Raw genomic sequence first — 26,691 nt, forward strand, 5'->3', positions numbered from 1 at the left:
TTATAATTTAATGGAAGAGTTTGACATCTAGAAAAAATGAAACATTTTTGTTTGGCATTTGCCAGTACTAATGCATTTCGCATGTGACTATAAATAAAGAAAAGAAAACAGTTATAGTTTTATAGTGCCAGTCAATGTGTTTAAGAAAATCTCAATCAGGATTAAAAGCAGGGTCATTTACATTTAAATCATTAACAGAGCTGATACAATTAGACAATTAATTAACAGTAAAAGAAATGGCAACTAATTTGATAATTGATCAATCACATCAGTTGTTGAATTATTTTCCAGCTTGTTTTTCTGTATTTTAAATCTTTAAATCGTACTTTAAATCTTAAATGGTTCATTTGGTTCAGAGCTATTAGACAAAACAGACATAAATGCTCTGTGAAATCATGATAAGCCTTTTTTTTTTAAACTGAAAACATTCTAAAGAATATTTATTATGAAAACAATCAATCATTTACAACCATAATCACAATTTGTCCTTTTTATAACTTCAATACACTATCAGTCTAATGGATATAGTTGTAGTTTAATTGTAATGTCTCTAGATGGCGGTACTGTACTGAAATCCGAGACCACGCAATGCATTCTGGTACTTGAAGGTAATACAAGAGCTGCCGTACGTAGTCGCTGAGACATTGATATCTCTCTTAAAACTACATTTCCCTTCCCGGTCACACATGTTTGAATGTCGTTCAGGGGTAGCTTTTTCCAATCGATGATCTCAACTGAAGTTTCCTCCGTTGGCTTCATGAGGAGGCTGAAGAAACTCCTCGAGAATGACAAAAGTATCGTCTAGGTTGAGCTTTGTCGAAGTCTGTGGCGGGAAAAGGCAAAGGGAACTAAACGCCATTTAAGTCCCGACAATGCGGCTCAGACAAAGAAGGCAGTGATTTTTGCGGTCTTGGTGGTTCTCTGCGCTGCTCCTTCTAACCAGGGCTGGGTCCCGTCACAGTGGTGAGACGGCGGCTCACCAAGATGTCTATGGAGGAGCAGGAATACCCCGAAGCGGTACTGGTGACGGAGGCCGGGCCGCAGTGGCTTCGAGCCGAGGTGGAGCGTCTTACCCGGGATCTCCGCGAAACGACCCACGAGAAGATCCAGGCGGCGGAGTACGGACTGGCGGTGCTGGAGGAGAAGCAGCAGCTCAAGCAGCGATACGATGAGTTGGAGACGGAGTACGAGACGGTTCGGCATGAGCTGGATCAGCTGAAGGAGGTACCCCCGGGTTGTAGCCACACACCTTTAATAAACTACCGGTGGTTGTTACGTTATTCCGACTGTAACCCGGCCTGTAACCTAGCAACTGTTCGGTTAGCAACACGTCAACGGTCAAACCAACGGCTTTTAACGTGTCAGTCAGAGCCACACAGTCCGCAATCAGAAGCATCATAAGTTATTTTATTTAAATAAACTATCAATTATGGTCCATATTGAGCTCAGCCGCAATTTAAATGTGCCATTAAGTATTTATGATGAGCTCAAAGTCTGTGGAGTCCATATATGAAGTCTGTCATAATGTTATGACAGGTTTTCATGTGGTTGCTAAATGCTAATAGCTGTGTAGCTGGATGTTTTCTTCATGCTGAAGAATATAAACTGATGTTACTTTATGGTACTTGCCCCTACTTGCTCTTGGTATGTGAGGTTGAGGCCTTCAAATCAGACGTCTGCAGCTGCAGTTGGATGTCAGATTTCCATGCCTGTGTGGCCATCCAGCTGCTGGTTTATTGTGTCTAGGAGAAACGGGGAGGATCAGGCGGTAGTAATAAAGAAATGTTTCAGACTTGTTTTGAAGTTCAGTCAGAAGTAAATCCTAAGATATTTAATACCCTCCCATGGTATTTTCATAACTCCTCTATCCTGGTGTCCAAGTTGGCTCTTAGGAGAGACATTTCTAACCCACAACTACAACAGAGCCCGTCTCATGTTTCCCTGAATAGCCTTTTGGGATCATTTGTCAATATGAAGTCAGGTCAGTGGAGCAGTCAGGGGAGATGGTAAGGAGTTTTTCATCTGTCATCATCAATAAATTAAGCTGCCCAAGACCTGTTTTATCCAATTAATTTCAGCTTTAAGATGTTCTGACTTTAAGCCAGAACCTCTTTTCACATTCAGTATGACTCCAACGCCTGTCGAGCGATTTAATTCTTGCTTTAGTAAATGTGATGTTGTAGTCTGGAACATCAACCATTGACTTCTGATGACTTGAGGTGTGATTTGTAGTTTGGTTTTACCATTTGCTGCCATCTCTGTTATTGGAGCCATAAGATTTCAAAAAATGGAGAATGAGGAAGAGCCAAATCTGAGGTGGGACGCTAAAAAGGAGCAACAACCATCATTGCAGAATTGGAGAGGCCAAGACAGACAACATAAGAAGAAGTGACATTAGCTACTAAGATCGTAACTTCTGGAACATTTTTAATCTCAATAGAGAAGTTGGGGTTTTCCCTTCTTCTCAGTTTAGCCACAGTTTTCTTGCATCCAGTTTGTCACCCTTTAGAGGAACTGCATCCTAAAGCACTTCCACGTTGGCTTCAGCATTCAGAAGTTATGTTTGCGAATTGTTATTGTCTGTCTGCTCTCAATAATTTAGTGTGTTGGGATACTTAATTGTCTGGTATTTCAATGGGAGCCATGAGGCCACAAATGCATAATATTGTGTACAGATAACTGCTCTGAATGGTGAACAAGATAAAAGCCAGTCGAATGGTGAACAAGATAGAAGCCAGTCTGTCACTTACCTGAAAAAAATGCTCTGTTTAATTACAAGCCTTATTCCTCTATCCATATTGATCGAGGGCTGTGATTAACGATTATTTTCATCATCGATTAATCATCTGTTTATATTCTCAAACTGTGAATCGTTTGGTCTATGAAATGTCACAAAACATTGGACAGTCCCTGTTGAAGCTCCCCACTGCCAAATGTCATATATACAGTTAGTTTGTTTAACCTTAAATATAGTCAGGTTAATATCATATGAGCAAATCCTCACAGTGAAGAAGCTGCAATCAGAGTCAGTTTAGCCTTTTTGCCTGAGAAAGGACTGAAACAATTTATTTTTTAGAATTGTTGCAGATCCATTTTCAATTAATAAATTACGTAGTCATGATGAGGAAGTCACTTGTGTCCTCTCCCTGCAGCTTTCAATGACTTATTCTCAGTCTTATGTTGATGATGATTTCTGTCGACATTAAGGTTATTCATGGTGTAGCTCACAGTGTGGTCACTAAGTGAGTCATTGTTGATTGTTGTAGTCATCCTCTTGGTATCTCGTGATTCTGGTTGACTGTCACGGAGGCTGACTTTGGAAAAGGACTCATCCATAAGTACTCACTGTGCTTAAGTCCACAGACCAGTTCACATCACTGCTGACCACTGCTTGTTGCACATCTCAGTTTGTTTGACTAAAAACTGTAGTGCACAGACCGGTGGGGTAGGTGCTGGTGGGGCGGAGAGCTGCAGCTGTGGGTGGGTTTCAGGACCGTCTTTGACTGCAGTTGCTACAACACCAGTTTAGCTCAGTGTCAGTGTTTGTTGGCTGTAGAGGTCTACAAACCTTTAAGTCAGTTTGCTGTGGGAATCTGACATCAACTTGTGCATAATGTTTTGCCAATATTGTTAGTTTAAAGCTAGAGTGTGTGATTTTTGCATTTAATTCAACCCCTTGTGGAACAAGTTCACACAATGCTGATTGAGCCAGTTAAGTAACTTTCTCTGTATTTTGCAGTTGTTTTAAAATCTGGACTCTGTGGCCACATTTCCGCACTGGCACACTGGTGTGCTGGATGTGCTTTCCCTCAGCCAGCAATCATTGGTCTGCCATAGCTAAAGGGGGGAGCACCCATAGTGACAGAGTAGGTAGTAGTAACAAGGAGTATGAGGGGAAAAACCTGTGTCTAAGAAAAAAGGTCTTGTGTTCCCGATGAAAAATAAAACTCATGATAAATGAATTAATTAAACTCATAAAATCTTCACACGTTAGCAGTGTTTGTGTAATTACCTTTCCACCGGCGGAAAGGGGAGATAAAAGTTCTGCCCTTCCGCCTATAAACTTTGCCTGGGTTCTAGCCATTAGTGCATTTACAACCCCACTGTGGTCGCCTCCATTAGTCGCTGCAATGGCTGCCTCTGCTCTGGAAAAGCCGTTAACTGACATAAGAGCAAATGCCTTTGTCATCATTTCTTTGTGGAGTTTTGTTGTGGGTCAAAATGATTGAATAAGCCAAAAAGGCAGCAGCTTTTCAGATCAGTTACAAAACGTATGTAAAATGTCCAAAAGTTACTTACTTAGTTTTATTTTGATGGATAAATATGACCAGGTTGTGGTCCCTCCTGCTGAATCCATCGTGTTTTTGTTGCCTTGAGTCGACATGTCAGGAAGTGCTCACTCCCAGGCTGAGTGTCATTCCAAACAAGCTCTGAGCCAAATGGTAAATTTAGGTCAAATTTGGATGTAACAGAAGGAAGGTTTTCAAGAGATTGGAATTGATGACACATGGATAGCTTGTGATTGAGTGCTGTTGTATGAGTGTGAGTATGAAATAAGTCATTTTGTTTAGGTTTGATTGTATTTGACAGGCACTTGTAACAGTGATTGTAATCTAATTATTGCATGCTGAAAAGACCAGTCATGGCAAAGCACACGTTTGTTGCACATGAAAACGTGACTTTTAATTGAAATTGATTTAATTATCTGTAAAATCAGTTGTCTCAGTCAGATTTCCAAGGCAGAGGAAACTGAATGAGAGTATTTCTATTACCTGAATGTGAACTGGAAGACAGCAGCCTCCATTTGATTCCAACTTGTCATATGAGCATGACGAACTCAAATTTCTGCAGTTGAAATGTAGTCAGTGCTGTCAGCAATCTCTTTCCATGCTCTGTAAGTGCGTAATATGAACACCATGAAATAACACCAAAATGTAGCAGCAGGGTGACACAGCACTTGTACATGAATGGTCCTCTGTGACACAAGAGGCGAACAGACAACTAGTAATAAATGCAGTGAATGACTCGCTGCTGGTATTTTCGAATAGATAATCTCTAGGTAAGTATGAGAACACTTATCTATAGTCGGTGGTTATTCTAGTCATACTTGTGGTTGTGTGTGTGCAGAAAAGGTTTGCTATTTGTCCTTGATCAAAGTAGTTTGCGCTGATGTGTATTCATCCTGTCCGCCCCACAGGCCTTTGGACAAGCTTACTCAACCCACAAGAAGGTGGCAGCAGACGGGGAAAGCAGGGAAGAGTCACTGATCCTGGAGTCCGCCAGCAAGGAGGCTCAGTACCAACAGAAGGTCCTAGAGTTGCAGAATGAGCTGCGACAAGCGAAAGCCTCCCTCACCAGTGTGCAGAGTGAAAACGAACGGCTGTCGTCCATTGCCCTGGAGATGAGAGAGGTGATTGTTTTAATTGTATAAATCTTAAAAAGCAGAGTTACAATATTTGAAAATTCCGTAATCTCTCTATTTAATTACACACTCTGTTGATCAGTATATATCAATGTTAGATCTTTCTTTTGTGAACGTCTCGTTTGTTAACTTGAAATTGCTCCACCATTTACGTGTGTGTTGTGTCATGTGTCTTTGTGCTAGCCTTTTATGTTGTAAAGCTGTGGAAACTTGAACTGTTTTTCTAACATCAGTTCTAATTTTTATGTTGGGGCTAAAATCTGGATTAGTTTATCTCACAGTTGTAAATGAGCGCCAGTAACTTTGAATCAAAATATGTCTGTGCTTGAAAGGCTCATGGTGTGCCTCAGTTATAATCCAAATAGGATGAAAGAGCAGGTCAGTAAAGCTAGTGGAGTTTTAGATTGACATGGAGACCAGATCACCACTGAGTGTCTAAGTGTGAGTTGTGAGAGTTGAAGTCTGTGCTCATAGTGGGGGGAGGGTCAGTTAGCAGGATTGCGGTGAAACCAGCAGGAAAGATGATGTAATGGTCCACTGTGAGTGACACAAAGGATGTCCTCCGCCAGGGCTCTCTGTAGCATGAATTGGTAAGTGGACCATGTCTTCCTTCCGTCATTACATTCGCCTGCCAAAGTCTTGCCCCTGTGGCATGTGAAACATGCTGACACGCCGATCCTCATTTCACTCACAGTAGCCCCTTTCACACATGCACTGCAACCCTGAACTTATCTAGACATAACCCGGAGGAGCTGCATGCGAGAATGCAAATGTCCAAATCAGTTGAACTGGACATTAGCTGGCCTGCTCCATAGAATTAAGTCCATGTTATGTCGGATTTAGCCCATTTGTGAATATAGCAGGTCATCATCTGGAGACTCCTCAGCGAGCGGGGGGGGGGGGGGGGGTGTTCATGATACTGCACGGAGTGTAGCTGCTTCATAATCTTTTCTGCTTGCCTCTATATTGCTTTCTACTCTTTTGTTGATATTGCATTACATGTCCAAATACGTGTTACGTGGATATCAATGCAAAAAACAGTCATCATTATGGATTAGAGTTCTCCTCCTCCTGAATACTCTGCCCAGACGCCACCCCTCACCTAAACCAAACAGATTATTTCCACTTAGTGATTGAGCGTTTTAAAGATGTAGTTTTCACAGTCCGGATAAAAGTTTTTCAATCAATGATTATTTGAGTATAATCTCATATGTTTCTCCCCACTCTTCTGTAAAGAGTTCAGAGCTGGCAGAGCTGCAGCGCAGTCAGCTGCGTGATGACATCAGAGAGTACAAGGTCCGGGAGGCTCGTCTGCTGCAGGACTACAGCGAGCTGGAAGATGAGAACATTACTCTTCAGAAACAAGTGTCTGTGCTGAAACAGAGCCAGGTGAGACAAAGAAGATCAGACATGATACTTTACTTACTTAGAGGAGAAATAGCCATGTTTTTCCTACCCTTTATGACACATTTTGGTATAATTGCATAATCTGTAGGTCATGTAAGAAAGTGACAAGGAAAGACATCAAAAACAACACTTAAAAAGTCAAAAAATGTTTTGTTCCTTTTTTTATTGACAATAAAACAACATTTTGGGCAATATGAGCTGCTTTGGCACAAATCAGTGGAGTAAAATTACTTACAGACTTAATTATATTTTTGACAATCTGTTAAGGTGGAATTTGAAGGTCTAAAGCACGAGATCCGCCGCCTGGAAGAGGACTCCCAGTGCCTACACAGCCAGCTGGAGGAAGCCATGCGTCTGAGAGAAATCGCTGAGCGACAGCTGACGGAGGCCTTAGAAACGATTAAAACAGAGCGTGAGCAGAAGGCCACCCTGCGCAAGGAGCTCTCCCACTACATGACCATTGGCGGCTCAGTGTACAACAGCTCTTTCAATATCTCCATCGACAACCTAAAGCTCCATGAGGATCCCTCTACTATCAGCGAGGCAGACAACGAAGATTTAATCAGAGGCTTTGAAAACGGTTTGGTCAAGGCAAGTGAAGGCAAGCCAGCTCCAAGCCTGGTGGACGACCTGCTGAGCGAGCTCAACATCTCTGAGATCCAGAAACTTAAACAACAGCTTGTTCAGGTATGAGATCCATAAGATCCTTTTTGACCATCCAGCAACACCACTTGCTGAACTACTGCAGTGTGTTGCTCCATCCCATCTTTTCAACAAACTCACTCAAAAGTAGATTCCACTTTAGGCTTAAACGTACTGTATATCATGTATGCGTATATGTGTATCTGTAACACAGTAACGTCTCCATTTATCACAGACACCTTGTAAGACATGTATAGAAAAGAGACTGTTGGTTAAGCTTCGGAACAGAGCCTCATATATTCTTTTTCCACTTTTAAATTGGTGGCAGTCACTCTTTTATTCTCTGTTCCCAGTGATTCTATTTATCTGACCAAAATAGACAAAGCTAATTGAATGCACATCGCTCATTATCTACATTCCTTCAAATTAATTTAAAGAGTTTACACAAGTTTTGCAAAGTAGCATTTATCGACTGACATCACGTTTTATTTGAAAGATGGTTGCAATGACTAGGATTTAGTTTAAGTGCTGAAGTTATTTCATTGATTTTCCTAATGTCAAAACATCAAAAACAAATGATTGAAACATAAAATTGGCCAGCTGACTGAAAATGCCTTTGCTTTTATGTTAGGTGGAGCGGGAGAAAGTGGCCCTGATCAACTCTCTCCAGGAGAGCCAGAAGCACCTGGAACAGGCCTATGGGACTGTGTCTGAGCAGAAGGAAACTGTCAACAGGCTGACTGAGAACCTCAGCGCAATGAGGAAACTTCAGGCCAGTAAAGAGCGCCAGTCTGCCTTTGACAGTGAAAAAGACAGGGACAGCCACGATGATGGAGACTACTACGAGCTGGACATCAACGGACCTGAGATTCTGCAGTGTAAATACACAGTGGCGGTGTCCGAAGCTGGGGAGTTGAGGCAGGAGCTGAAGACTGTGAAGGCAAAGTATGAAGAGTGTCGAACACAGTATGAAGATGAGCGAGTGCGGCTGGACAGCGATGTCCAGGAGCTGAGGTCAAGGCTGGCGTCCCTGGAGAAGATTAGCCAAGCAGATAAAGCAGAGGTGGCTCGTCTGGAGAAGGAGCTCCGTCTGGTCAGCGAGGCGGCAGGAGAATCACTTGGCAGCCTTAACGTGGCCCAGGATGAGCTCATAGCTTTCAGTGAGGAGCTGGCCAATCTCTACAACCATGTGTGCATGTGCAACAATGAGACCCCTAACCGTGTCATGCTCGACTACTACAAGGAAGGCAAGGCCATAGTAAGAAAGGGGCAAGAAGGGAAGGAGCACCAGTCTGTGCTTCTCACTAACGGGCTGATCACTGAGACTGACCCTGGAAAGTCAAAACCTCCAGCAGCTACCCCGGCTCCAGAGCACCGGCCAGAACCCATGAACATCTATAACCTCGTAGCCATCATCAGGGACCAGATCCGCCACCTGCAGCAGGCAGTGGATCGCACCACTGAGCTGTCCCGACAGAGACTTGCCAACCTGGAGCTGAGCACCGTGGCTGACAAGGACAAAGAGGCTTGCATGGAAGAGATCCTCAAACTGAAGTCACTGCTTAGCACCAAAAGGGAACAGATCGCCACTCTCAGAGCTGTGCTCAAGGCCAACAAACAGGTCAGAAGACCACTCTGAGCGTATCTATATGTGCGTGCTTGTGTGTATGCATGCCTGCGGTGCGTGCTTCTCAGAGGAAGGATGTCCATTGTTTCTCAAACTAACAAGTACAACAGAAAAGGATAATTGGCTGAAGCTAAAAATAACTACTGAGCTTAGACCTTATGAAAGTTCAAGAAATAGATAATTATTTAACGTCTTATTCTCTTTAGACGGCTGAGGTGGCTCTGGCCAACCTGAAGAGTAAGTATGAGAGTGAGAAGGCCATGGTGACTGAAACAATTATGAAGCTCCGCAACGAACTCAAGGCTCTGAAAGAGGATGCTGCTACCTTCTCCTCTCTTCGTGCCATGTTTGCTACAAGGTATGATTATATATATGTACATAATCACTTGTTAACATTTCATTCCTGATATGAAACATGAAATTAACCATCATGTGGTTTTGTAGTGGCGAGATGTTCTAGTGCTCACACCATTATACATGAAATCCATTATACTCTATCCGTTACAGGAAGCGTTACAAAAATACCAAAAGAACAAAATTCTTTATATCTTCCTAATTCTGCATCTCTTCAGTATATTTTCTTAAATGAAAAACTGAAAAAAGAAAGACCTGGGTGCTTATCTTGGACAGTTATATTGTGTGAGCTTATGTGTATGTTTGTGAGAAAGCCACAAAGCATTGTGGGAACAGTCTGATGTAATACTTGAGCACAGACCTCATCTTCCCATCTGGAAAATGCTGTCTGGGGAATGGAGAAAACATGTGACAAGAGCAGCAGGCGCAGGCAAATTGCTCCACCTGCTGGAAATAACATCTATCTCTCGTTTCTTTGTTTTCTCCTCTCTTGCTCTTCTCTTCACCTCCCCTCTGCCCTCTTTGCCTCTCAGGTGCGATGAGTATGTGACCCAGCTGGACGACATGCAGAGGCAGCTGGTTGCTGCTGAGGATGAAAAGAAGACCCTGAATTCTCTGTTACGTATGGCCATACAGCAGAAACTGGCCTTAACTCAGCGCCTGGAGGACTTGGAGTTCGACCATGAGCAGGCGCGACGCAGCAGTGCCACGGCGGTGGGAGGCAAGGGCAAATCAAAGGGCAAGGGAGCCACCTCCAACCATCATGTAAGTCAGAGGCCGTGCTGCAGAACCAACCCTGAGCCACAAAGCATCAGCAGAGGCCCTGGGTTCATCTGCAAGGCTTTATGTGGCCTTTGTAAGCTTCTAAATTTATATTTTTGTCGCATTTGCATTATTGTAAGGCTTCACATACACTCATTCTTCCTAACACTGAGCTAATCTTGATACTATAATTAACACATAATGGCGAGGGAAGGCACAAGTCTCCCAAGCATGGTGTATGAGTCTTATTTTCTGTGTGATATTTATATTATTTGGACCGAGAACCAGATGAAACTGGAAACCCTGCGTGCTAATTTTAATTCAACTGACATCTGCCTCCAGGCTGCATCCCTCTCACATTTGCTGTGATAAGTATAGGCAGGTATAAAGTGTCATGCAAGGTACCAAGCTTTCATCCATGTTTGAGTTCTGTGACATGTCTATTTTTTTTGTTGGTGGATAATGGTACATGTAGTCAACACACGCAGATTCATGAACATACAACCGGTCAGCAATTCCAACCCAAAACAGTTTCTGGAACAGGTTTTATCTTATTGTTTTTAGTCACCATTTAATTATACGAGATATTAGAAGATGCATTTTTAGTTATATGAACATAGATCTCAGTCCCAACAGTTGGACTACAAATCTGTCAGCGTATAATGCATGCTATCTTCCTCATTATTTCTCTGGGAACAGCTAGTGAGATATAAATTAAACGAAGGTAAAACTGTGAATTACATGTTGGCTAAAAAAAACTAAACACAAACCAAGAAACAATATGTTGATAGAGTTTTTAAGTTCAGTATTAATAACAAATAAGACACCATTCTGTATTAAAAATTAAAAGTGGGTAAAAAGTTTAAAATCTCTGAAGAGAAATTGTCTTGAGATGGCTGAAACACTGACTGTAGTATCTGTGGCTCTGCATGCATACTACACCTCAGTCCTCTGCTTGCTGCAGCCATCCCACTTTCATGACCGCTAACTTCATTCTGAAACTGAGATTTCAGCCATCAATTTAATGTGATTATCCTCTGTTTTATCTTTCTCTTTTCAGTAAATGAATCATGCCAAGTGTCCTTAAGGAGGTCCGTCAGAGTGTCTGTGACTGTTGCCGGTTACCTCTGCTCCCGGTTCCCTCACTCTTGTCTAATCATGGTCCACATCATGTTATCGCCAACACAAGAACATATCCAACAGTATTTGCCAAGGTCCTTGTTTTAGAGTGCCAAAACCTGTATGTAAAATTCTGTTGAACATTTTGACTGCAGAAAGAATGACTCATCGCATCAGCAGCCCACTGCAGTCCTTCAGTCTTCCAACAACACGCACCACTATTATTACTAAACCAGAGGAAGAATCAAGATGGGTGCTTTGCTGAATACTCGTTGCCTGTTACCCTGACTGAGCACTTTTTGTTTCTCTTGTTTGCTCTTAGGTGGTTCCTCTTTCTTTCTAAAATCACACTAATTGTTTGTGTTATTCAGTATTTTTACTGGCTGTGCATGTTTATGTGCCATTCTTGATGACATTTTTTTATCCCTATTTATTTTCTTAACAACAAAGCCAGAGATTATGTGGTATTAATTTTTAAGCCAGAACTTTCAACTCACAGGTTGAAATCAAATGAAAGAGACAAGTAAGATTTTCTGCCTTAGTTGTTTTCCTTTTGGCCTTGAGGGGGCGGCTTTCTGACAACCCATAGAAACAAGCTGTCTGATTTTTGATAACCATTTCTCTTGTTTCGTGTATTTGAAAAAATATATGCAATATGCTATTTTCATGATATGATCCTGCAAATAATGAACTTCAATTCAGGGTCTAAACCAGATTTTGTATGATTGGGCTCCTCCTTTGTAGACATGACAGAGCTGTAACAAATTCAAGTATGCTTGTTATGTCTATGGAAGAGTGTTAATGCAAAGTTTATTTAAAGATTTCTAAGTTAAGGTCAGATGTGAATAGTATTCATAAACTTTATTCATGAAGGAGAGTTTTTAATGGATTGTTTCAATGCAACTTTTTGTAAACCTTTAAAGTCCTAAAATTCATTGTCTGCTCTGCACACAGTTAGCCTGCAGTGCCATTTTTGTGTTGTTTATACAAGTGCAATTTGCAAATATGGCAAGAAAAGAAACGACTAAATGTTTATGCTATGTTAAAATATTTCACACATTGTTGCTCACATACTCGGTCCGAATTGATTTTATATGTTTTTACTATAACTGCAATTGTATTTATTTGACGCTGTCCAGACTACAGGGTGTCCTCATCCTTTTTGTTTCATAAGGGAGTTTGAGTGGAGTTGTCTGGTCAGAATATCAATAAGACTGAACTTGTGGTAAAACACTAGCAAGATTCATGACTGTGGGCCACAGTCTGCTAACAGTTATGGCTGGTGAAGAAATAAATCTAACTTTAACAGGACTGAGGTCTTTGTTCTTTTTTGATAAAACATAAGTTAACAACCATTTCACTGTTGATAACTTAAAAAGACATATAACATTTGGAGATGGGTAGACTTATCCTATACCACTCAAGTCAGTAGAGAGTACAATATTAATGGTACCCTGGGGTGGATACTGGCTGTATTATTGCTTCTTTTGTGCATGTCGAGTATTGACCGTTTTTTCTGAAACATGCAGATTTCTCTGCAGCTAGATAAGAAAAGATCAACTTTATTAATCCCGAAGGAAATTATTTTAATAAGAGATGAATCTTTGTGCATGCATCATTTTAAATCTTGTAAGGAATATATAAATGAACACAACTATAGAGCTCGTATCTAACAATACTTCAAATGTACTACTGGCCACTTTACAAAAATGCAGTTTTTCAGTCACAAACGCCATTTTAACCAGGGGAAGCTACATGTTTTGTGTATTTAAAATATACACATTTGAATTGTAGGAATCACTATAAAACAGATTTATTATCACATTAAAGTTAAGTCATGTCTTCATTCGTAGTTACAACATCAATTCCAGTTTGTGTTATTCGTAAAGAATCCATAACAACATAATTAGCCAATTAGCCTAGCCTAGCCTTTACTACATCCATTTCCGTTTCCGGTGAAGGGGAACTTTTTTTTCCTTCCTTTTTTGAAGACGTTGACGTAGCCGCTCCCTGCCGGCGGGATGACGTCAGGGGGCGTGTCCAGACAGAGGACAGAGGGGACTCCACAATGGGAGGTTCGTGTCTTTCTTTAACCAAAATAACGCTTATTTTTACCATTTAGTCAGCCTGCTGTTTCATGTTTGTAAGGTCTTCAGCTTAGGTCCTAAACACGAACATTACCGCAGTACTACAGGCCGGAGAAGTCGCCTCGCTTTGCCGCCGACAGTGTAGCGTCTCTTCCCAAGTCCTGTTGAGGTTTAGGGAAAGTTTGTTAACAACACTTTTGACGTAAGGTAGAGGCTTCACTTTTCAGTTCGCTGTCAACACGCAAATTAGATAAATATGAAGTGTTATTGCGCCACATTCACGCTCCTCCGTGCCCTGATTCTCTCCTGCAACAGTTACGAAAACAGGCTGAACATGATGTTAATAATAATTACCCCTCAGTAGCCTGTTTGTGTATTTGTGCTACTGAAAACCGACGTCCCATTCAAAAGCCGCACAGGAAGCAGGGTCTTTAGCTAATGTACGAGGTCATTTAACTTTTTTTGACACGTGTCTCCGTTAACATGGACAGACAGTTTTCACGAGCAGCTGATCGAGGACAGCGCCTTCCTCAGAGCTGACTGCAGACTGGACACGGAGCTGGTGGACAAACTCATCCTGCAGCTCAACAGAATCTACCCGCAGATCCTCACAGACAAGGAGGCCACCAGAGTAAGTCCTCATACACAAAGAGCGTGTGGGTCACATGCACCCAGGGGTGGAGGAGATTCAGCACAAATTACACATAGTTTTAAATGAGTTGTGTATTAAGAAATGTACTGTAAAGGTGCATTTGTACAATGTTCTTCTTAAGTATGAAAAATAGCCTCTGTCTAACTTATATTAGCATATATTAAATTACTGTTATTATTGATGTGGTTAGTTATAAGCAGCATTTAGTGCTGTAGCTGTATATGTGTTGTAGTTGAATCCATTCATCATATTTTATAAACTCATTGTAGGTTTTCAATGGAAAAACATAATCAGAAGAGTATTATTAGTAAATGTAGCTGTGAGTTACATATATTGGAGTAAAAAAAAATACATTATTTCTTCTTGAATTGGAGTAAAAGAATGAAGTAGTATAAAATGAAAATACCCAAGGAAAGTATAAATACCTTACAATTGCCCCTGCTCACATTTATTTACTAAACCCAGACAGAAAGCCGCCAACCTCTGAATCAGATTCTGTTTTTTAGTTTTTCGAGGGGAGTTTTTTCTTCCGCTCGCCACCTTGTCCTCGCTCATGTGGGGATCATTGGGTCTCCTTTAATTAAAGAGTTTGGTCTTGCTCAAACCTGCTCTTTTATGGAAAGTCTCTTGAGATAACATTTGCTATGACCTGTTGCTATATGAATAAAGATTGATTGATTGCTAAATGCACTGATGTCACATCCCGTGCCCAGTGGAGATGCTCCATTCTGGCCTGGGCGAGCTGTGTCCGCAAACATCCCAGGAAAGAATATTTGTTGTTGTTAAGACTGTTGTTATTGTTTTCCAGTTCCGAAACTTGGATGTGCCCACGAGCGTTCGACTTGGTGAGCTCCTGACACACCTGCAGGCGAAAGGAGAGGAAGCGTGCAGGGAATTTTACCGCGCTCTTCACTTGCATGTAGAAGAGGTGTACTACAGCCTGCCCACACGGCTCCGCCTCAGAGGTTAGTCCCCGAAAACTGCTTCACTGTGTCACGTGTGATCCCACTGACATATTTATTCATTATTTAAATATCACAGAAAGGATTATGTTTATTTAGCTGTGTATTCTAGTATATTTACTAAACCGTATCTGTCCCTAATCCAGATTCCTTAGATCCATTCAAATATCCACGTGTCAATCATCAGAAATATGTTCTGAACGACAGAGGTAAGACTTAAATGGAAAAGTCTGTTTGTCAATACGATAAATAATACAATAAACAGCAAAAATCACTAAACAAGGAAAAGTCTGGGTAGTTACTCAGCACTTACAAACACACCAGATAATTAACTACATGTACATTGTTACATGTTCATTCCCACCAGGTCCCCACTTCTTTCTGGGCTGTTTAGGTGTTGCAGTAGGACTGGCTTTGCTCTATTACTACAGTGGTATGTAGTCTTACAGATTTTTTTAACGTCAGCTGACATTGCAGTTGTGATGATCAGATATTGTTGTAAATCAGCTTCAGCACAAGCATGCTTTTGAAAATACAATTCCACTACAATACAATTCAATGTCTTTGTTCTGCAGAGGCTAAAGTGACCGGAGGCAGCCGGGCCCTCGGGATGGCTGCTCTGGGTCTGAAAAGAAAAGCTCAGGAGGTTCTCATATGGTACACTGAAGAAAGCCTCATGAAGTAGGGGGTGACTTCCTCACACCAGGTGCTGCAGTGGTGCCGCTCCTTTAAATGCTACTTATACCAAAGCACAGCACAACACATCTTTTCAAGAGCTGAATACTAATTTTGTACACAGTTGTATATATTTTTTGCTTGCGATCTAATATGAGGAAGATGGGGCAAATTCAGAGCGTCATTCTGCTTTTAGCTCTTGTTTCCTCACATGCACCTATTTAAGTGGGTTAAAGGGATTGAATGCACTCAAGGGATGATCACAGTGAAATCAAAAACAAGCTGATTAATCAGGTTCTTGCTATAATCTTCAAATATGGCACAAAGCAACATTGACAAACCAACTAAACTAGGAAAACATTGACTCAGTAGTGTCAAAATAAGGCTTTTTAAATGACTAAATATGAGCATTTTTCATCACTACAAAAATGATGGACGCCAATTCATCAGTACATGTTTCATTACCATTAAATGCAAAAACCAATAACTTAAATTTTATATACTGTGGTACACTTTGGTGTCCCAACTCCTTGAGTTTCATTTTGGTTCATACAGCACTATGTGTATTTCTTTGCAGTGCGCTCAGCCACGTTTATTTGCATAAGGAATAATTATGCTTGCCTTTGTGCTCAGTTGATGTCAAGATTACTTAAACACACTACAATGCACTCCCCACACTGAAACAAAGATCACTGTCCAATGAGGCCAAGCTCTTGGTACAACATAACTGCCCCCTTGTGGTCAAAAGTGAACTACATCACTAAACATAGTCTGGGTTGTGCTGGTTTCATTCGAGCTTCCCGACTATTGTGCTCTTCATTAAAAAAAAAAAGTCATTTAAACAGGCAGAAATAACGGAGCAGTGTCTGTATGGTAACAATAGACGACTAAATACTGAGCTTTGTCATCACGTGAATTCTTCTACCAATGATATCCGGCACTACGAGCGCGGTGCATTATGGGTAGACCTCTGACCAAACTAAAACAGAAATGTCGTATGAAAAATCGTAATGTAATAGTAACGATGTGTCAACAAAGATCAATTGGTTTTCATTGAAACACGCAAGAACTGTGTGAATGTGGTAAATATAAACCGAAAGTTGCACCGTAAGTAAAACGAAGTGGCATATTTTCGTGTATATAACGTGACGTGCCCCTGTAATGCTCTTGTGTTGTATGAAAGGAGAGAAGGTTAGCACTCCCCTTGACAAGGATGGAATTGGCCCTTGTGGCCTTCAACACACATACGGTTAAGGCATTGCCACCTACTTCGTGGCATCTCTAACCAAGTTTTTTTCCCACTCATCTGTTACACTTCGACTTTCTTTAATTGGCGATTTATTATTTCCTTGCCTTACATTTACTGATCTCTGACCTCGTCTCATGTTTTCACAAAGTACTTACAGACCGGAAGCTGCCTGAATATTTTCCCGTGTCTTTGTTTCCTGTGGGCGGGCAGGATGGAAACATTTATTTTTCCTGTTGTAACACACTGCTGAACACATGGAGTGTTTTAAAAAAATATACACAGTATACAGTCTGTCTCATAAAGTAAAAGTACATTTAACTGTTTGTAAATTCCACCCTAATCTATTGATGGATATTGTATCCTGCAGGCTGGATATTTGTTTGCTCCTACTGTGCCTTTTTGACTATATATTGATAATGTATTCTCTGATGAGCTTAATTTAGATACAAAATGTGGCAGAAAATGAACTGAAATGACGGTAAATTAAACATTTCCATTAAAATGTATGACAGTGAAGGGCCTCTGAATATAACTATCATGATGGTGCTTTATTAAATTGTATTTCTTTACGGTTAAACTTCAGGATACCAGAAGTACATGAAAACATTCATGCAACTTGCATGGTGTTGTTGTTATTGTATCTATTTTGTAACATTATTCTAAAAGGAAATAATGGTATTTGGTAAAATGGTATGAGGTCCAGTGCCTTGTAGTTTGTCACTTTCTGCGTGTACTGTGTCGTGTGTTAAAAAGCCTTAAATTTGGAAGTGCCACCATTTGTAGGATTGAGATTTTTTCGTCTTTGTACAATAAAATAAAAAACTATGCATGATAGAAAATAACTTTTGCAGTTTTATTTATAAATTTCATGTAAAATAGTCACAGTGTAGTACAAGAGCATACAGTAAAAGATGTGAAATATTTTGGTCTTTAAAAAAACTTGATAATGATGCCTAAAAGTAGCCACTATATATACGACTATACATACAACCCACAAACACTAACATACACAGGTTAATTTGTCTAAACATTACACACCAGAATTTGCATAGCACATAAGAAATAAAGCCTGTAAGGTCCACTTCATTAACTGGCTGAGGTTTATAACACTGTAAACAGTACATTTGCCCTCATTATAAAGCTGTTATATCATGTAATGTCTCATTAGGCAGCAACAGGTCAAGATGCACTTATTGTTAAGAATTTCATTTGGATCATGCTGTGGTAATGGTGTTGTTCTTGTTTCTTTTAAGATGCAAGCATACATCAGGCTGACAGATACTAGACAGAAGAGGCAGTTTTTCTTACAGTAACAGCAGAATGTCGGTCTTCACAAAGGTTGTGACTGACATCCAGTATATTGCTCCTGATATGTTTCTCATAACTAAAGGCAATCATTTACTTGCACCTGTAACCTGAGCATTATAAGAGTTAACAGACTGGTGAACTGCCCCGTTTAATAAAGACTGACCACACATTTATCCACAGATATGTTTAGAGAAGAAGACAACCCCTCCAATACACACACACACACACACACACACACACACACACACACACACACACACACACACACACAGGAATGTAACCTGATCCTCACGGTATGTTGGGTCACCTTAAGCCTGGGAGGTTGAATTACAGAATGGCTGATCAGTGCATTAGCCATTCATTATGGTGAATAAATAACTGTCCATTTGTTCATCTGCACAAATAATGTGCAGGTCCATCTTTACTAGGCTGACCAGTAGGACTGGAGTGTCACGTCCAAGGTGATCAAGCAGGTGAGGCGGGCTGCTGGACTCCAAAGGCAGTGATGAAGACATTGACCACGACTATGATGAAGACAAAGGCTGTTGTGAAGTTCTCCATGATGTTCAGCTTATAGTGCGTGCTTTCGTCATTCAGGTTCCACTTAACTGAGAAAGAAAAAGAGAAACGAAACATGAGGCCCTCACCGAGTTTTGCTTAGTCAGTAGGAGTGACCGCCTTTGTCCTCAAGGGGGCAGCACAGAGTGTCCTGACAGAATAGCAGTGAAGTGAGGTAATCATTACTGAGCACTGTGATATAGATGAACAGCATCTGACAGCGCTCCCCTCAGGTGAATCATCAGCTTCATCCTTTATTAGCACATCACACGCCTCGCTGGTCTGAGAAAGAACATTTGTCTTAAGACAGAGAGGAAATGTGCAGTTTTTACTGTCCATCGGAGGACTAGCAAATCTCCTATGACTCTTAAAAATAGGAAACAGCAGATTGCAGAGGTGACTGAGAGGCGTTTCTTCCTCCTGTGGCTCTCTAAAGTCAGCTCTACATCACAATAGTATTCTCTGTTAGGGTAAGATAAGGGTACGGTCGGGGGTGTGTGTGGGGGGGAGCACACCAATGTATGTCCTGCAAAGCTCAGTCCTTTCAATTTACCAGCCCAGTATGTTAGTCATTAGCCAGTTGTATTGACAAAACAAAGATTGTGCTCCCAGATTTATGTGCCCAGATAAGCGTAAATAGGATTTTCAGCTTGTGAAACCATGTGCATAAGGCCCGCGGCTGTAAATCGCTCGTTTTAAACCCTGACATAGTCAGAAATTCAAGTTTGTCCATTTCTGAAGTCCGTAAACGTGTAGGGAATGTCTGTAGCTGTAGAGCCTGAGTCTGTGCTGAAATCATAACAACGGTGACGTTACACAAACACTGAGAACAAAACAAAAAAAGAAGAACTACTTTTGTGATCATTTGAGTACAAACTGAAAGCAGCTGTCGGTCGTGACACTGAAGTCACACACATGCGTAGACCCAACAGGGCCAAAAGTCATAATTGTAACTTCAATGTGTAACTTCAGTGTCATGCAAAGTGCAGGAGGTTTGGTTACTGATATTGCTGAGTTGTCACATAGACAGTCGCTCGCCTGGAACAAAGTAAATGAAACATTATTTATACTTAACACAGCTTTGCAAAAGGAGACACTGAAATAATTTTTCGTGGCCCAAAACAGAACACAATAACCTCACCTATGAAGATGAGCATAACTCCCACCACCACCTGTAGGATGAGGGAGATGCTAATGAGAGTGATGAGGGGCACGTAGAAGGTAAAGTCCTGTCCTTGCTGCAGCACGGCCTTCAGCTGGGAGGCATTAGCCATCAGCAGAGCCACATCCAGCATGCTCTCTGCCGCGCTCTTCTTGTTGGCATAGTGGTTCATGTTCAGAGGTCCCTGCTGCCTCCTCATGCGGCCTCGCACCAGGGCCTGAAGGCAAACACAAACCCAGACATCAGTACGGCACATTAGTGACGTCTGCAATCGAGAACGAGCTGATATTATGCATTTGAAAACTCAGTATTTGAGAATGACCCCTCTCTGCTGCTCTGTGATAAAAATCAAGCACCTGAAACTAAACATAGTGTGTAAATAGTTATTTTAACATGAAGAAAAATAGAGCGCTGCCATCATATAAATATGTGACTGGCTGTCTCCTACTGGGCGTTACGACTTATAGAAGTGTGTCAGCATTAATGGGGACTTTTTCCATCAACACCAACAAAATTAGAAACCAGAACTGATCGGTGAGGTTGCAAAACTAAAAGCCTGATTTAGGCAATCTGAGTTTTTTTTTTTCTCTCTTAGAAAGAGACTGATGGAAGTGAAAGTTTTACAGTGGCTGAACTGCAACAGGAACATCCAGACCACTGAGCTGCTTTCAGTTGAGGTGTTAAAAGTCAATCTTTGACCACATCCTTTCTTTCGAACTGTTTAAGTCGTGACATCTGAAGCACGAGAAGGAAACAGACTCGTATTTAATATTCAATGTTGTTTCTTAAATAAATAAAACTGAGTCTGAAATGTATAGTGTTGGGGAAAGTCAAAATGAGCAGAATTTCTTGTTCCATTTCCACTGAAATGGACTGACTAATGTATGCAGGAAGAGATAATGTGGAAGAATCAATTTCCTTTGTTTTGGTGGAGCAGGAAAGAGAGGAGGTGCATTTATCCCACAAGTGAAACGAGTACATGGTAAATCATTTAAAAACAAACAGAAAAAACACATCACATCACAGGAAACCAGAGTCACCGCGGACACCTGTTTCAGGTTTTCATCTGGGTGGAGTGTAAGTCTGTAGCGCTCATTGCAATGCACAATGCAGCCCTTGTGCCCAATTTGGCGACATCAGGCACCAAGATTCAACCCAGCGCCCTGAGACGCTCATGTGGTTAACCAGCAGATGAGTGAGCTGGGGCTCACTGCATCTGTCACTCTCACTTCTACTACTACAAGCCGTCTTCACAAACAAGCTATATTGAAGTCCTCTTCGCACCGACAGGAGTGGTGATCTCTGTGGTCTTCTTTTTCCTCGTGCGCTGGGAACACGTTTAGCCTTGTTGTCGTCTTCCCACAGAACTTGGCTTGGAGCTGCTGCTGCTCATGAGCCTGTGAAGCCCACTGAGACATTATGTGTGACACTGAGCTCTACAAGCAGACTCGATTTACCATTAATGTCTCTAATTGACAAGTTTTGGCAGACAGAAAGCCTGACATGCCCACTGTTGACATGCTCTAAGTCCCTGTCATACTTATTTACTTATAAGCTTGGTACCAAGCACCCCTATTATTTTAATAGTGACACTTTAACTACAGCTATACTATATTTCCAATGATCATTTTCCTCACACTGAATGTTGGAGCTGAGAAACAAGTAGGCCTGCAACAAATGATCATGTTTTATCATCAGTTAACCTGGATCAATGGTTGCATTTCTGTCAATCTATTAAAAGAAAGAAAAGAGCCCCAAGCTGATGTCTTTAAATACTTTTAGTTTTGTCCAACTAACAATCAACGATATTCCACTTAAAAAGAGAGAGAAGACAAGAGAGAAGTTAAAATATCAACCAACTACTGAAATAGTTGTAGATTCATTTTGTCAAATGTCTAATTAAGTAACAACAAGGACAGTACAGGTCATTACTGACCACCGGGTCAGAGCCAGGTCCTCCTCTGTGGCTGCTTTATTTACCTTTAACCAAGCACCACACTGTTATTTCAACCAAACACAAACCTGAACTCTCCGTCTATACATATGATACAGTTGAGGTCCCAAATAGACCAACAGGCCTAATGTGGCATAATGCAACATGATTTGTAGCTGATTGCAGCTCTACATTCCTCTACAGCCCGCATTAGAAATTACAGTCTGTGACACAAGTTATAACCTGTTATTCTATATTCTTTAGGGAATAGGGAACATACCCCCTTGGGGGATCAATAAAAGTGAATTGAATTGAATTTATCATTAATGACACTTCTCATTGAAAGTTCTGATGACATGAACAGAAACTGTACACAGGCACATCATGCCACTGTCATACATGTTTTGCATGGCACGTGGACAGGCTCTCCTGAGGCAGCCTAAGCCTCTATTTGCTTCCCTGAATGTGAGCACAGTTTTAGACCATCTGGTCCGGATCATACCCCTGATTTAGGTCACTGATCTGACCCCTTCACAGCACACACAGACAGCCCACCTGGTCTGTGTGAGTAACCTCGGACTTCACATTAACCAGCTGAGGAGCAGCTGACTTCGATCACAGCTGAAACCTTCAGATGTGCCCTGAAATCTGAGCTGATCCGAAGCGGTCGGGTCACATTATCTGACTTCAAAATGCTCTTTTCGGTCACACCGCGGTGTCTGAGAGGGCGGCAGAGATGGGTGGACACCGGCCTGCTGTGAAACTGGTCTGGGATCAGAGTCTGATGAGGATTTGGGACAACACTAGTGAACCAGAAGCTAGTTAAAAGTCTCTCCCCTGTTTCGGCCTTACCTCCGCAGCCTCGCCGTGTCGGTCAGCATCTCCGTTCATCTCCATGTTGTCCGAGGCCATCTTGTCGATCAAACCCCCGGTAGGTCGCTCACATATATGTCGTGGGCTGCGCAGGAGTCGGTGGTCTGGTCGGCGGGCACAGAGACACACAGTGTACCAAAGGCTGCAGTGACGACAGGCTGGAGACCAGCTCCACTCTACCGCCCTCAGACAGGGGGGCTGAGCTCACAGAGCCTCTCCGGTGAAACCATCTAACTAAGGGGTAATTTCCCTAACTGGCTCTGAAATGCTGATGTAATATACCCGAGCCGAGCCGAGCCGTGCTTTAGTCTTAAACTGATACACTGTACAGGCAGAGAGCTGCTACATGGCTCTCTACTGCCACCATGGGCGCTAATGCGGTACTACAGGATGTTGTAGAGCAGTGGCTCTCAACCTGTGGTGCCATGAGGAGGTTCCTAGAAAGGAGAAGAGCATTTCAGTATGACTATTATTTCAGGACTATTATTTCAGTGGTTAGCACTGTTGCCTCACTGTAAGAAGGTCTCAGGGTCTTTCTCTGTGGAGTTTGCGGACTCTCCCCGTGCTTGTTTGGGTTTTCTCCGGATACTCCAGCTTCCTCCCACAGTGCAAAGACATGCAGGTTAGGTTAACTGGTGACTCTAAGTTGTCTGTCTCTGCCCTGTGATTGACAGGCGACCAGTCCAGGGTGTACCCCGCCTCTCGCCCAAAGTCAGCTGGGGTTTCCAGCACCCCTGTGACCCTGAAGGATAAACTGTATAGATGATGGATGGTTGGATTGATGGATTATTATCTCATTGTAATAATAATAACTTTATTTATATGGCACCTTTAAAAACAAAGTTCTTTGACAGACAAAGCAAAGCCGGATACTCGTGGGGCAATCTAACAGCAGGAAGCCAAACGGTGGGGTCAAACAAAAGCAAAGAGCAACATGCACAGGAAACAGTAAGAGAAACAGTAGAGAGAAGGAAGAAAGAGAAACAGATGGGAGAATAGATAAAAGACAATAAAGACATCTAATGCTACACACTTGGACTCAGAAGTGGCCTCCAGATCTGAATGAGTTTTAGAGTAATTCCTTTTAAGGTCCCACATTATGCAAAACGCATGTTTAAGTGTCTTTTCAACATAAACGTGTCCCTCTGTGTGCCGCCTGTCCAACCCTGAGTAAAGACCACCCTCTCTCTTTTTCTCCTGCTCCATCGTAAATGTGAGTGAAAGCACGTTGTTTAGATTTGGCTCCCCTTACGGTGTCATAAATGGATCCGTTGATCGTGTGATCTGTGTTTTTTGAACATTAGACCATGTAAATCTGTTCTAGTGGGGCCTCCAAATACTAGTATGAACTTTAAAATGAGCAGAATATGGGACCTTTAATTCCTTTCTTTAGGTCTGGAAATACAGACACACAAGCGCATGAGCGTAATGTAGCTACTCGCTGCAGACTGTCTGGGTTCATGTATCATTCACTCAAAGACTGAAAATATAAACGGATACAAATAAAAGAATAAATGCAATATTAAAAAAACAATGAATGAATGACTAGAGGCTAGCCTAATGAGAGACTGTATAAGTATGACTATTCTGTTCACAGGTTTCACACTCTTCACTGTTAATCTGCCATCAGTAGCCTGAGGACATTTTGCTGATAATACTTTAATACTAGTGTGAAAATGTGAGTGAAAATTTGAATGCAGGGTCTTAACTTGTAATCGAGTATTGTATCAGTGTGTTATTACTACTTTTACTGAAATAAATGATGTGAATACTTCTTCCACTACTTCCAGGTGTAATTCTAGTGAAGTCTGGCATGATTGTGATCTTCACCTTTACATTAATGACAACTCATAGCACTTTTTACCTGAAAAACCAAAGAGTTTTAGAGATCAAGCAGTTAAACCACAAGAGTTCGTTTCTGTATCACAGCTGATACTGCAGAGACAAAGACTGGCAACAGTACTACACATATGTTAAACCAAACTACCAGTTGATTTCTCAGACAAGTCATATTCTTTAAGATTATGTGTGTAAAGCGAAGCGAGAAAACAGCAGCATGGTTGCCGTGGTCATGTGTTAGGGAACGAGACGGAGGACCACACACTGATTGTTTTATTCATGGTTTTACATTGTAAACGAAGGCCTGACCACACCCGCCTGCTGTTTCCTGTTATTTCTACTGTTTCCTTGGTGATCAGGGCAGGTCTGTCCTTAAGGTTTGACCCCATAAAATGTAAAACTGTCCCTGTAGGTTCATCCTTGTGGAGAAACGGAACTCTTTAGAGACCATAAGAGAGAATTTTAACCTTTCTGCCCTTCATTTCTCTCACTTCAAATGTTATGATTCTGTGGTATAAAACAAACCAATAATATAGTATACAATATAGTGTAATAATGTAAAAATAGTTTTAATTCATGTGTCAAGCCTAAAACAGGGCATAGAATGACAGTATGGCCTCTTAACCTCCATCCCTGACCTTTACAAAAACAACAACTTTACTTATGCCACATGTCCACTTTGTGTATTTAGGTTACATTTATTAAGATGGTATAAAGTTGCACATCAGTGACAACCTTTAAAAGGTTAATACCCAAATCCCTCTGTATTGCAGCAATTTGTAACATAACTGAATGCAGCCTGAGGCAACTCTCTGAGGAAAGTTGTGAATGATAGTAAACTGTAGTATATTTACTAGATTTAATAATCACTGTATTGTATTAACACTGAGAGAGAATGTTAAAGGGGCTTTAAGACAAAGCTGTAAGGGGCCTTCATTAAAGGGTGTCATGGTGGATATTCAGTGGACTTTGATGATTGGTGATAATCATAATCTTAAGTGAATATGTAACCTGGTTTATGCTACAAAAAAAAAACATAAGAAAAAGCTATAAAAGTTGGTGGTCTATACTGGTCCCCTTTCTTAAAAACATTTCTTAATTCTACTGGTGGAGATTTTTGATAATAAGATTTGAAGGTAGATTTTTAACATTTGTATTATTTCATATAGAAACTCATGTGGAATTACACTACTCACAAAAAGTTAGGGATATTTGGCTTTCAGGTGAAATTTCAGGATGAACCTAAAATGCATTCTAAACTTTCCAGGTGAACTTAATGTGACCTTCTCTAAACTTTTGAATGCACATGTCCAACTGTTCAGTGTTTCAGTACTTTTTGCACAAGTTGCTGTTCTCTAACAAGAAGCTTAACAGCAAAATTCACAGCAGGTTTGATCCATGAATCGATCAATACATTTCCTGCTTCAGTTAGAATTGGTATTTAAACAGTCCTCCTCATCATGCTGTTCACATTCTGACATCATGGGACCAAGACGACACCTAACAATTGATCAACAGCACCTCGCCATTGCGAGGCTTCAAACAGGAAGTCCTCAGACGGAGGTGTTCACTGAGCTTAGAGGGTCACAGAGTGTCATCAGGAGGTTGTAACAGAGATACAGAGACTGGAAGAGTCACAGAAAGGAGAGGAGTGGACGTCCTTTGGCCACATCCCAATTTATTGAGACACTGAAAATTTTTTGTTGTGGTATACCTACCACTGTTGGGTGCCCTACTTTCATGATATAATATCACTGTAGCATTCACTTTTTACATTTTCCATATATTTCACCTGAAAGTCGAATATCCCTAACTTTTTGTGAGTAGTGTATGTTAAACAGTATTAACAATAGGGGCTCACAGCATGCAAAACGTTTACACATTCAGGGATTAAAGAAAGTTGGAAAACTCATGTTATAAAAAGCTTATAAAGAAACTTAAACAATAACATAAAACAAAGTGAATGAAAACACTGTATGCTGTGAGTTTTATAGGGAAATTACTATACTAAGCATTTCCATATTCTTTATAAAACAACTCCTGGAGGAGTGTTACTCCTC

At 41.2% G+C, this 26,691-nt stretch overlaps 3 protein-coding genes and 1 non-coding gene across 4 annotated transcripts; 3 read left to right on the forward strand and 1 right to left on the reverse strand.

Moving 5' to 3' along the window:
* The first annotated feature begins 651 nt into the window (after positions 1-651).
* LOC139212661 (protein bicaudal D homolog 2-like) lies at positions 652-12,644 on the forward strand. The gene is made up of 8 exons (XM_070843159.1): positions 652-1,224; positions 5,198-5,410; positions 6,659-6,811; positions 7,097-7,516; positions 8,103-9,092; positions 9,305-9,456; positions 9,986-10,217; positions 11,275-12,644. The coding sequence occupies exons 1-8, from the start codon at positions 985-987 to the stop codon at positions 11,275-11,277; spliced, it is 2,403 nt and encodes an 800-aa protein (XP_070699260.1). The 5' UTR covers positions 652-984; the 3' UTR covers positions 11,278-12,644.
* A 728-nt stretch (positions 12,645-13,372) lies between these two features.
* card19 (caspase recruitment domain family, member 19) lies at positions 13,373-17,006 on the forward strand. Its single transcript, XM_070842793.1, has 6 exons — positions 13,373-13,408; positions 13,912-14,051; positions 14,881-15,037; positions 15,181-15,243; positions 15,402-15,467; positions 15,610-17,006. The coding sequence occupies exons 1-6, from the start codon at positions 13,402-13,404 to the stop codon at positions 15,717-15,719; spliced, it is 543 nt and encodes a 180-aa protein (XP_070698894.1). The 5' UTR covers positions 13,373-13,401; the 3' UTR covers positions 15,720-17,006.
* On the forward strand, positions 16,879-17,006 carry LOC139220679 (U6atac minor spliceosomal RNA). Its single transcript, XR_011585855.1, has one exon. It is a non-coding gene; the product is annotated as a U6atac minor spliceosomal RNA (small nuclear RNA).
* Positions 17,007-17,811: 805 nt separating this feature from the next.
* Positions 17,812-23,021, reverse strand: ninj1 (ninjurin 1). The gene is made up of 3 exons (XM_070847044.1): positions 22,772-23,021; positions 19,966-20,203; positions 17,812-18,874 (listed from the first exon to the last, which is right to left on the reverse strand). The coding sequence occupies exons 1-3, from the start codon at positions 22,829-22,831 to the stop codon at positions 18,732-18,734; spliced, it is 441 nt and encodes a 146-aa protein (XP_070703145.1). The 5' UTR covers positions 22,832-23,021; the 3' UTR covers positions 17,812-18,731.
* Positions 23,022-26,691: the final 3,670 nt, after the last annotated feature.

Source organism: Pempheris klunzingeri, chromosome 2 (genome assembly GCF_042242105.1).
Source record: "Pempheris klunzingeri isolate RE-2024b chromosome 2, fPemKlu1.hap1, whole genome shotgun sequence".
NCBI lineage: Eukaryota > Metazoa > Chordata > Actinopteri > Acropomatiformes > Pempheridae > Pempheris > Pempheris klunzingeri.